A 12,557-nucleotide genomic window follows, 5' to 3' on the forward strand; every position below is an offset into this window, starting at 1 on the left:
TAATTGCAGAGGTTAGTAGCTATGTATAGCCATTTGTCATGCATTCTCAGCAGTGGCATTCTCTGCTCTCTGTACCTCCACCAAAGGAGCTGGTGGAGAGATTTTTTTCCCATTTCCCCAGTAGCAGGGGAAGGCATGAAAAGTACTGATTCACCAGCACATTTAAAAAATTCCTTTAATGTAAAAGCAGTCCAATTAACTAAAAAGCAGTTTCTTGAGCAACCATAGAGCAGATCCTGCAAACCAGTTACTTGCTCTAGAGCACTGGATGCCTACGGAGAGGAACTGTGCAGCCACAGCTGGGTTGCAGACAAGACCAGGATAAATGTACTTCTAGGAGCTAGTTTAACAACTCAAGACTTGGTCTAAATACACACATGTGTCATATTTACTTATTTACATACATTTTATGGTACTAATTAATGACACAATTTGTGTGTATTGTTGTTTGGGGTTTTTTTAATGTCAATGGCCATGCTTATTTATACCATGGAGTATGCAGGGCAAAGATCAAGGCCGTCGACCTGTCCAGGACGGTGTATGAGTTCTTGATACATATTCTTTTTAGGTTCAGTTTCTGCAGGCAGTGCATCCGAGTTTTTCCATTCAAAAAAACCCAGTCATGACAGTTTTTGTCTGTATAAGTAAACACTTCGGGACTATTGCCTTTTGCCGACTTTCCTTTGTCTCTGCCTCCACATACAACTTGTGTCCATGGTAGAGGACATCTGAACAGAAGTGCTTTCAAAGCGTATGAGAATTACGTCTGTCTGTCCATATTTAATCAACCACAACTTTCTAGTATGCCCTCCTATTTTCTCACTATAACATGCAGCAACATCCAGTCCCTGCTGACCATTATAACTCGACACAGAGCAATGGCCTTGGATGTGAAAGGAGTTTTACTGTGCTCAGAAAGAAAACAAGTGTGCAGAAACCTAGACAAACAAGTCCCAGAGAGCAACTGACCTAGATACTAAAGTGTCTGCAAACAGAATTTGAAAAAATGCCGACAGTGATTATCGATTAATACTGCACAAACATCAACTATCTGCCTCGGGGAACCCTCACGACTTCGAGAGAGATAAATTATCTAATTACTGCAAGTTTAACAAACTGTAACTGAACACACTGCTAAACAAACACAAATAGATTTAAAAATCGATGCATAAATAAGCTGGTATACTTCTTCAAAACAGGTAACTGAGTATTCAATGTAATGAAGTGGCTAGGAGCTCTGCAAGAAAACTTTTCCAGTTTAACACCTTTAAAAACCGGAGAAATCTTGCGTTCTCATGCAAGTTATTCCATGTTTGTTGCTTCAGCTGAAGAAAGGAAGCCAGCCATGAAAACTGAGCTCCTAATTACCATCATTCTCCTTCTGATGTGGATGTGGCTGGTATGGCACTACATGTCTACATGGCTGGTACAGAATTTTTTATACATATGCACACAAACCTACAGATGGTTATAATTATCGGTGGACAAGCTGCAGTCCTAATTTGAAAGTGAGGAAAAACAGGTTACATTCTCTCTCACCCTTCTTGGCTACTGCACCCAAGTGCTGGACAATCTGGAGGCCACTGTCACCATGGGGGCAGATGAAGGACCACCCCACCCCACGCAGCACGCCTCTCTGGGCACAGACACACATCTTCCACCTAAACAAGACAGGCATGTGTCAAATCTTCACCACTTCAAAGGGGAACGTGCCTACCTGGCACTCCAGAGCTTAATTCAAAAGGAAAAAACTAATCAGACAGGCTTTGAAACTCGGTTATTGCTTGAACTCGGGCAAAAGAGGGTGGATCTGACGCTGAAAAGCTCCACGCTGACCTGCACAGCATATATACTGCAGTTATTTCCAACACGCCTCTCATCTCGGCAAAAGCTGCTCTCTAATCCTCTGCTTTTCTGAAATTCAGTCGCCTGCATCAGCAACTAACCGCTGGCCCCAGAGACGAGACAACCGCAGCGCATCCCAGCACGAGCTCAAACACCGTAATTTGTGCATCTTGCAGCACAATCCATGCCATGTGGTTTACGGCGTCCCCTCCGAGGCTGGGCCAGTCTCCTCTGCAACGTGTACTTAACTAAAAGTAATCCAGAATCAACAGCTTCGGGAACAACTCGCCTTTGAAGAGCGACAAGGACGGCAGCCACAGCACTTCTCCTCTCCACATCGCATGCCCCGTGCTGGCCTTGCTTCAGAGGCGACGAGATGCCTCCTTTGCCTTCATAAAAGGTCGTTTTCAAATGTGGCCACTTTCCACTTTTAGCACTAGTGTTTATCTTTCCATATTTTGCCACATACCAGCCTGGCCCACAAGCTAATCTGAGCATTCAAAGACAGGCATGAAACCTCATGTCCTGATGTCCACCAGCTGGACAACCCTTAGCAAGTAGTTCTTGATGGAGTAAAACTAGAGGAGAAAGTAGCAATGAAAACTTCTGCACCATATGATTTCTGATGTCCTAACTCTGCTCCTTTCCTGGACAACAAAAGCAGTGATAGCCTAGAAGCAAACTTTTACATAAAAGCAGTATTAACTGAGAAAGCTGAAAAAATACCAGACAGGAGCCTGCTTTAAGTAATGAAGCAACACCTTGTACATCCCAGGCTCCTCATGGCCCCCATTGCTCAAAGCCCCATCCAGCCTGGCCTTGAACACTTGCAGAGGGGAGGCACCCACAACTTCTCACCACTGCAACAGTAAAGAATTTCTTTCTAATATCTAATCTAAATCTTCCCTCTTCCAGTTTGAAGCCATCATCCCTCACCTTATCACTACTTGCCCTTGTAAAAAGCCCCTCTGTAGCTTTCTTGTAGTCCCCCTTGAGGTACCAGAAGTCTGCTGTACAGAAATTCAGACAAAAGGTATCACAAACAGGTGTCAACAGACTTGACACTGATAGAAAAAGATGGTGCACATAGACACAAACAACTTCTGACCTTCATCTTCTCACCAACCGCATAGATTCAGCCAAGAGCCTCGACTCATTAAGCACAGAGCCAGGCATCATTCATGCTGCAAACACAGTCTGTAGGCTAAATCAACACTTTTCCCTCCCGAAGAAACAGCAAGAAACATGCAAAATCTTCTGCTGACCCTTTATAGCTGCAATTGTTGGCAGCAGCAAAGAAAGTCACTGACATGTTTGACAAAACTTGGCATCCATAGCAAATACTTTATAGTATTAATTAGGAAGTAGTGAAGAGTTTAGGAACATGGGTATGATTATGTGAGACAAAAACGTTATTACGTAAAGGAACTTTATACTGAACTCAAAGATCTGAAGATATTTACTTAAACGCTCATTGCTGAAGAAACAGCTTCTCAAACACAAACATACAAGTTAACAGCGAAATATTTGCAGGAATAATCATCTTCCAGAGAAAGCAACTGTTTACATTTCCTTTTTTCTCCTGTATTTCAGAGATTATATACCTGACATTACAATATAACTTATTGCGCTACTTATTGCGCTACTTATTGCACTTGATATAATTTGTGCGTGTGTGAACTAAGCCCCAAAACTTACTTCCTCATTAAGGGCATTCTTCATTAAGGGTACAAAGGTGTTTAACGGTTGGACTTGATGATCCTGAAGGACTTTTACAACCATAATGATTCTATGATTCCCAGTCTCATTGCCACTAACAAAAGGCTGGCAGACTCAAGAACCACGCTAATATGCTTGTAATTCTACAAGGCAGCATAGACCTGCGCATGTCTTTTCCCCCGACTCTCAGGATGTGGATGGTGCACAGGACTGAAGTAGAGAGGGACCTGTAAGCTCAAAACCAGGACACAGTAATTACATGTTGGTTTATGTTCGGGGATGGCGGGAAGTCTTTCAAAGGGACAATCAGCCCTTAAGCTCAGCACAGAGGAGCACATGCCTTCCCGATTTATCCCTAACATACAAGGGACAGACACAGCCAAGAGGGCCAGAGCAGATACAAGAAATAGTATCTGCACTACATGGATGGAGCAATTCCTGGCCAAGGGACATAACTTTTTGCAGGGAAGGGAGAAGGTAAAATGTACAAACTGGAAAGTTTTGACTGCTCCTAGCATGAAGCCCAATGGTTTCCCCTGTCCTGTATGAGACCTAGTCTGGTCCCAAAGCAGAATGACCAGGAACCTAATTTCTTCAGCTACAAGCATGCCTTCCACAAAGGTAAACTCAGTGCACTTTACAGCCCCCCTCCCCTTGTTTTTTTTTTTTAAGATCAAACGTTAAAATATTGTTGAACTGTGCAAAATAGTTAAGAGATTTTGGCTGGAACAGACACAGTTCCTTTTGCAATGACAAGACCTCCTCCTACAACACAAGATCATGTACCTAGGAAGTCTCAAAATTATTTCAGCAGCTTTTCTTGGGGTTTCTGTTCCTGGAGCCCGGTCCTAAAACATTATCACCGGCACAGAAGGAGTGTGATACCACTGAGGAGGGAGAAAAAAAGATGTTTCCCCCTCGGTCCCCATGTGTTGCCTGGTCTAGTTGAGAGGTGGCGTCCCTGCCCACGACAGGGCGGTTGGACTAGATGATCTCTAAGGTCCCTTCCAGCCCAGGCCATTCTGTGATTCTATGATTCTACACTAGGTCCTGGTTACATATATAGTATAGCAGAGAGACTTTCATATGCATTTCAAAACACACCTTTTTTAGACCTCCTTTTAAATCATTTTTCAGGTGAGGTGGACTTGAAAGAGTAAGCAGTAAAATTAGCAAAGCTGAAAGGATGGTGAGTACTCAGAAACAACCGAAGACCTGTCATCATTAAGAGAACACAAACCTGTTTGTCTAGAAACGTACACTGCACTGAGCACACGTATCGGAATATCCTAAACTTGCCTTGACAAGCTAAGAAATAAGCTAGCATATGTCTCTTCAGAACAGGATTATTCTTTGCCTCTTCGGAAAAATCTCCTTTTACACACATGCTTTTTAACAGGAGGAAGAAGCGTCCTCCATCTGAGTACACAATAATTACTCAGAAAACTTTTTCTATTTTGACTCACACTGAGTATTATATTCTAATCTAATAACACTGTTGGAACCCTAAACTCTTATCAAGTAGCTATTTTCCTCCACACATGTAGAATTGTTCACATATGCTATTCATTTTTTGTTTAGTGATTTTTCTGAAGGGCAAAATTGTTCATTCGTTTTGAGAAAAAACAAGACACAAAGACATTTTTCAAGAGAACTACACCTCACCATTTACAATTCCCCATATGAGCCACTTTAAAGGTAATGTGCAATAGAAATGTTAATTTTCTTGGGCCTTGGGCTTTTTTTTGCTTTTGAGCACAAAGAAATTTCCAAATACAGAGTAAGTTTATTTTCACATTAAGATACGTTCATGTTTAAAAACAAAGAAGCCAAATTTAAAAGATGAAGCTTGGAATAAAGCACGTGTATGCCAAATCAAAGGCCTAGACAGGTGATGCAAACTAAAGTTATTTGTATTCTGCAATTACTAATGGAAGAAAAAAACAAACACAACACCCAGCCAAAACCACCAAACACTGAACAGTGAGATTTTGCAATCTCTAACAGCCACTAATATTTCGTCTATCTTTCTCACATTTAGTGTAGTTTCAGATTCAGGAAAGATTAATATCCAGTCAGTTCAAGATTAATGAAATTATTTAAAGGGCAGCTAAATCTAAACCACCTTCACCACAGAGCTAAGAAAAAGAATACTGTGTGGACTAATTCAAGGTTTTGAAACTGATAATAAGCTGCCCATTCTCACACACCCCGAACTCCAACTATCTGTACTTACCACCACAAGTTCTGAGCCTGACAATAGTAATACCATTCCCCTTTTACTACAGTAAAAAAAGAGACGTTGCTCAGAATTGGACCTTGGCCTGGTGGGATCTCAAACAGAAGTCACAGGCTCTCTGGTGACGTGTTGTTGGGGCAGAGAGCCTAAAGGAGAAGGTTTCCAAGGGACTGCCTGGCCAGCCCTGAGCTGCCTTCTCCTTCCACGGCTGTTGGCGAGCAGCACTAGATGAGGCGCGCTTCAGCTCCATGTGGATACACAAAGAACTGGAGGGGAGATGCCACAGAAACAGCAAAACATATACAGCACCAACCCGTTCAAAAACATTCCCTCTGGATATTTTCCTTAATTTTAGAAGACACTTACATAGATTTTATCTTGCTGATATCGCTGGAATAAGTTGTGCATAATGGAGCCTTCATGGAGATCTACAAGTGCTGCCATGTCTTCCACGCTCTCCACACTTGTTTGATGCATAGGTGTTACTTTTTGGTGTGTGATTGTGCTCTGTTTATAAGTGAATACCTGAAAGAGGGGAAACAAAGAAAACATAAAATTTGGAGCACACATTCAGATACTCCAGTCTCAGAACAGAGCTGTCATACCCATTCATGCTCACTATCCAGTTTATCAGTGTTTAGACTTGCAAAATATAACAGCCTGCCAGTCCTACCTGCTTCTTCTAAAGTTTCTCCAACAATAACTGAAGACCCAAATATATATATGGGAGTCGTATGGAACCAGAACATACCGAAAATGTACTGAGGACTACGATCTTCTTCTTTTTAAGGGCAAATTTAATCTCTTTCCACACCAGACTACTGTTAGACTTTATCAGAAGAAATACAAACCAAGCAATAACCGTTCCCAGAAAATCCAAAACCAACCAAAGAAAAAACGTATCCCCTACAGTAAGTCCCACTTACACTTGAATTACTCTGGAAGGAAATGTTTTACAGTTCAGGAGAGCAAACGAAATTATTGCTCTATCAGGCTGCAAGTGTTTATGTGTTTGATCTGAAATCCACTTAAATGTTTCCATTCAGTGCTCTAGTCAGGATGACTACCGGGTTAGGGTCATTGTCGTAAGTAGCACAAAGTTCAGTACCCTGCAGATATTTGGAAATGAAGAGGTGAACCGATTTCTAATTAATCAACTTTTGACACAAATTTCTGAAGCCTGTTCCAAACAGACAGGAAAAGCTCTGAAAAAGTCACAACTACTTAGAAAATGCTTCTATGTATCTCCTGTAAAACTATCACAAATATGCTCAGAAGATGCACACATACCCCATCTAATTAAACTTTTATGAATACTAATGACATAACTGAGAAATACGAAACAACAGCATTGGAATTCAGTTTCCCATTTCCTTTTAATTTATATTTTGGCAGCTCATCCCTATAGATGTATGCCTGCATCTCACAGCCAGTGCTACTCAGGCAATGCTAGTCCCTGCTAACGGCACAGTTTCAGTGTAAGAAAATCAAGCATGGGGTTAATGCAAACATTAATGATGTAGAACATTTTTAAAAAAAAAAATGTGAGAAAAAGAAGCTGGAGAGGCCAGAGGTTGAATGCAGGCTGGACTTAACATTGAAGCTCTGTACTCAGATGTCCCACCAGCTGACAGCGGAGAACTGGCCTGATGATATTTGTTCCTTAAAATCATACCCCAGGCACACCAAATTGCTGACACAGGCCATCACACTGTTACAGCTGTCACTCACACCAGCACAGAAACATAGTGGGGGAAGGCTGGGAGAGAAAGGAGATCTAGGAAACAAATTTCTAACAGGTGCAGGAAGGCGACACGGGCATCAACAGGATACGTGAGCAAATCATCAGAAAGTTCTTGCAGATTCAGAGCGTTCAAAACACAATCCCTAACTGCAGGAAACAGACAGATCTGAGCCTTATTTTGCGGTAAATCACCATCGAGATGACAGGACAAACATTTGTACAGGGTAGAGATTCTGGCCCAGATGGATAAAGAAGACACTTTTACATGGTGCAGGGGCAAGCGGTCCAGATATCTAACAGACAGAACAAAAATAAACAGCATCAGCTGACAGCAAAACTTTCAGGGCCGAACACAATGCTAGCAGTCCCTAGACTAACAAGGTGCAAGTAATTACACCTCAAGAGTAATAAACTGCAGTTCCTAGTCAGAACAACCATGACGACAAATCCAAAGATCATACTGTAGAATAAAAATAACTTAAGCTGGAAGATTTGGAAATAAAAGGGATTTAAGGAAAGCAAATCCTAGAAAACCAAGTGACTAAACAGAGGCCGTGTATCAGCCTGGAATCAAAACTGAAAAATGACTCAGTAAGAAAATTAGGAAACCTGAAGGGGATGGCACATATCCTGGGGAGTGTGTCTCATTGAACATGGAAATGAAACAAAATATCACTTCTAGGAAGAGAATAGTCCTGTCTGTGATATCTGTTCTTCGATATGATGGATGGGTTAGCAGGGTAGGCAGAGCATCCCATGCATCGCTAGGTATGTTTATTAACATGAGGAATTCATAGAAATGCACCAAGAAAAACAACACGACGACTGACTATCGAAGATGGTCTCTGCAGATTCATCCTTCCCACTCAAATCCACTATTTTCTCTTCTTCAGGCTGGTTGTTCTCATACTTCCAGCTCTCCCACACAACGCCTTCTTGTTTGGGTGAGGAAAGGGCTCTGTGAGCTGACTCAGAGATAGGCCAATGCATCTAAAAGCTAGAAAACACACTAACCAGTCATGATGCCTGCCACCCAAATCAGAAGTGAGGAGGACACCTCTTCCCCAGTGCTGCAGAGTTACTTCTCCTTTACCTCTCATCCCTTGTATTTCCTAAACCCAGTGTAAAACTTGGTTGAACTGACCTCACAGGGTCGAAGTCATCACACAGAGTGCAGCAGGATCATACACACCAACCTCATTTCCTTAAAACAGGCTTTTTGCAGCCCTGCTTTGTTCTACTTCATCTTAGCTCACGCCTTTATTAGGGTGAGGATGTGAAAAAGCCACCTTGAACTTTATCATTACTAATTAGAAGATCACGTTGTGAAATATTACAGCAGTTGAAATCCTCAGGAAATAGGAACCGAGAGCCGTTCTGTGGGGTCAGCATGCAGAAGAGGAAGATGAACCAGTTGGCTCCTGGACTTCAAGAGGAGCCTGTCCACAGGAGTGTCCACCCTCAAGGATCTTGCCAGCGCTTCTGGAAGGTCAAGTCAAACATGCAGGAAACTTGGAATAAGATTTAAGACAAGGCTAAATGAGAATTCAGCAAAAACTTCTTTCCTCCCAAGATATAAACAGTCTGAGATAACAAACACGCTGAATACATGGAAAACTATAAATTAAACCCTGAAGAGACAGCACGCAAAATAAGATCTCTCAGAGTTATTACGGATGTGAAAATTAAAGGTTAAGATAGGAAGAAGCCATGCAAAGAATAACAACAAGAACAACAACCTCAAGAAATACTAAGACAAAACAGCAAACTCAGCTAAAACAACAGTAAAGAGCATTCTACTGGGAAAGAAGAATACCACTTCAAGACTGCTCTACTGTCCCTATGACAGTTTACTGGTGCTGTGATGAATACACCAAAAAGGGACTCAGATGAGGAAGCAACCTGAAAAGCTGAAGGACCAACGCTACCAAGTTCTCCGGGTAACAGGAAAAAGCTGTAGGAGGCACTCCAGAGTTCGAAAATAATGTAGGAGGGAACTAACAGATGCCCAAATGTTAACAGCTTGCTGAAATGGAGAACCTACAACCAAGGGCTGGAGGAGTGCTGCTTAGTGTCAGTCTTGAGCAAGAAAGTTATACGACTAAAAGAAAGTAATCACATGCTGCTGAGTCCGATTTCTTTCTCGAGTCAAAAAGGTAAGATTGAAGAGACAGGGAAGTGAGGACAGGAATATTTGAATGAACATTAAAAACAGGGTCACATGCAGACACAGTGAAAACAAACCACACTGGTGTGGTTTTGACAAGACTGTTTCAAAGCTCTGATGAGATGATCCTATATCCTAATTCACATCTGTTTGGAAATCAACAAGGTGATTAGCCCAACTCTATTTTTTTTTTACAGAATTGGATAAAATTCATCAGCCTTGCTGTGATGGGGACATACCCAGAGCAGGGTCAAGGTCCACCTGATCTACAACCATGCTACCCGCAGCACTTGCCAGGTCTCTTCTAGGACACAATGTCAAGCTCTAGACATTGAGAGCGAGATCTATGCTCACACTCCCCAAAAACATTACCCTAATGAAAAAGAAGGACAAGTAGAGAAAATCTATTTGTCGTGTCTCAGTGAGAACATTAGTCTTGGGCATGGGACCAAGAAAAAAAGACATTAGAGAGAAGTCCTTGACAGTACACCAGCATGTCCCAGGACACGGGCATGACTACATGGCTTAGATGGGACGGGCTCACACGTCACCCTCTAAAACACCATCCAGACCCTCAACTGCTGCTGCAGCAAGAACCTCCTCTTTGCAGAAGACAGCTGGTTGGACATTCTCTTATGCAGTGGAGGAACCTGGAGAACGTACAGCAACACACAGGGAGATTAAAGTTGAGACTGCAGATAAGCACTACGTGAACGGATTTTTGGCAGTTGGTGTTTCGTGAAAGGTTTTTTTCCTGAAACAGTGAAGCATCAAAAATAAATAAACGAATCATTTTATATGGGACTCGATCTGGAAAGCCAACAATCCCTAAATCACACACTAGGTCAAAGACATGTAATGGAAATGGCTTTAGCAAATAAAAATGTAATTTCCCCTATTCATAAACACCATGCCTATTAATAAATACTGCAGTGTGAGCAGTGCAATACTGTATTCCAAAATACACAAGTACTTGTTAGGCAAGTTTGTAACTTTATATTTGTTTCAGAACAGCATTTCTTGTATGCTGTGCAATATGGAATTACTAATATTTTGCAGGATGCTTTTAAATTGACTACTGAGCATTTAAAGAAAACAACTCACCAACAAATCACAAGTTTGAGGCATATGACTGCAATTAAATTAATTTCACTGATCCTTTTGAAAGAGCGTGAAAACCTCCCGCATGGAGATCTTAATATTCCCCACTTATTTATGTTGAAAACTACATTTTTATCCTGTGCAATTCATCTGGCATGTTAAAAAAAAAAAGCCTTCCAAGCATTCCATTTAAGGGGAATATCACAGAACAAAGTTCAATTAATTTTGTGCACTGACAAATTACCCCTGAGCTCAAGATTTAATGGAAATTATGTTGTAATAAAAGATTTAATTTGTAATACAATTTATTAACACAGAAAAGAATATCAGAGCGGGCCCTCAACAACAGGAGCACACATGCTTTCTCTCTTCCTGTATCATTTTGTGACATGATGCCAAGTGACAAAAAACCCTGCTTGAATAAGGTTATTAAATGGTATCAGGAGATTTCACCACAGCTGGGTGAAGTGGGTTGAGAATGGTGAATTAAGTTCTTAGGTAAAGCACCTAAAAAACCCCTGCCCAATCTCCAAGGCAATCCCCACTTCTTGCAAAACCTGCAAGTAACAGTCTGCGCAGAGCTCATTCACAGCTGAAGCTCTCAGGGTGTTTTTTACAAGAAGATGAGTTTTTGGTTGGATGCTGAAGATTCATATTGGATGGGAGGAAGGCAGAAGGTACTCCAAAAATTTTCTGATTGACAATTCAGTATGTGAAAGATGACAGTCTTACAGAAGATTATACTGATATTCCTACACAGAAAACGGAAACATCCAACTCCCGTCACATGCTCGATTTAAATGAAGTTGCTCAAATCCTTATAACCAGAGGGATAATGTAAAACACAGTAGTTTAAACATAAAATTCAGTAAGACAGGGAAAGCAAAGGCAAAGAGGTATTATACAGAATTCATCCAAGAAACAGGTTTACAAACAAAAAACCCAAACCCAAAGCAACCAAACATTCTTCAGGAGTGCCTATGACATTAGCAAACCAACTGCTGCAGCACCTGGCCAGTCCACAGACACCAGAAAGCAAAGATATAGTAACCCCAAAAGGTGAAGCCCAGAGCCTTCCTGTTGTTGCCCCAGGGACTGGCTCTATGTGTGTTTTCACAGGGTTAATCTCAACAGCTACCGTGATGCCAACGTAAACCCACACCGCTCAGCAGCAACTCCAGAGGACTTGGCTTATATGTTCAATGCATCACCACCATCAGTTTTCTACAGCATTTTTTTGCTTACGGTCACTGACCCTGCAGCAGCGAGATGAGCATAGCCCAGCAAAATACACAAGACTGTACTAAGAAACACCCACTTAAAATATCTTTTTTTTTTTTCATTCTCTGCTGTTGGTCTGAACTGAGGATCATCATTTGTGCCTCCCTCGTGTTTAGAAGTTAAAAGAATGCAATAAATCTTACAAAATGTCTTTATACATGAGTCCAAGTAGAAAAGAGAGGCCTTGGGCTCACATTACAAGCTGTGGAATGCAGCGTTCCAGGGAGACAAATAAATCACAACAAGCCCAAGGACCTAGGGATTAAAAACAAAAATAAAAATCTAATAGTTTACTCTTTACTCCTGGAGAGATATGCTGTCTAAGTAGATACTTAAAATACAGGGCAAGAAGGCTCTCTTATAAATCAAAATTAATTTAATACCAAATGTAAAGCAGATTAACTACTGTCATGTAAAATTCTACGGTTAATCACGACAAGAGTGCGAATCAAGTAATATTT

At 41.4% G+C, this 12,557-nt stretch overlaps 1 protein-coding gene across 1 annotated transcript in view; it reads right to left on the reverse strand.

The window, feature by feature from the left end:
- LOC104278468 (unconventional myosin-X-like) overlaps nt 1-12,557 on the reverse strand; it is a 128,750-nt gene that overhangs the window by 88,147 nt on the left and 28,046 nt on the right. Inside the window, 1 exon segment of the mRNA XM_009875452.1 lies at nt 6,170-6,328. Coding sequence (XP_009873754.1) covers nt 6,170-6,280 — 111 coding nt within the window. The 5' untranslated portion in view covers nt 6,281-6,328.

This window comes from Apaloderma vittatum, unplaced genomic scaffold, assembly GCF_000703405.1.
Source record: "Apaloderma vittatum isolate BGI_N311 unplaced genomic scaffold, ASM70340v1 scaffold2438, whole genome shotgun sequence".
NCBI lineage: Eukaryota > Metazoa > Chordata > Aves > Trogoniformes > Trogonidae > Apaloderma > Apaloderma vittatum.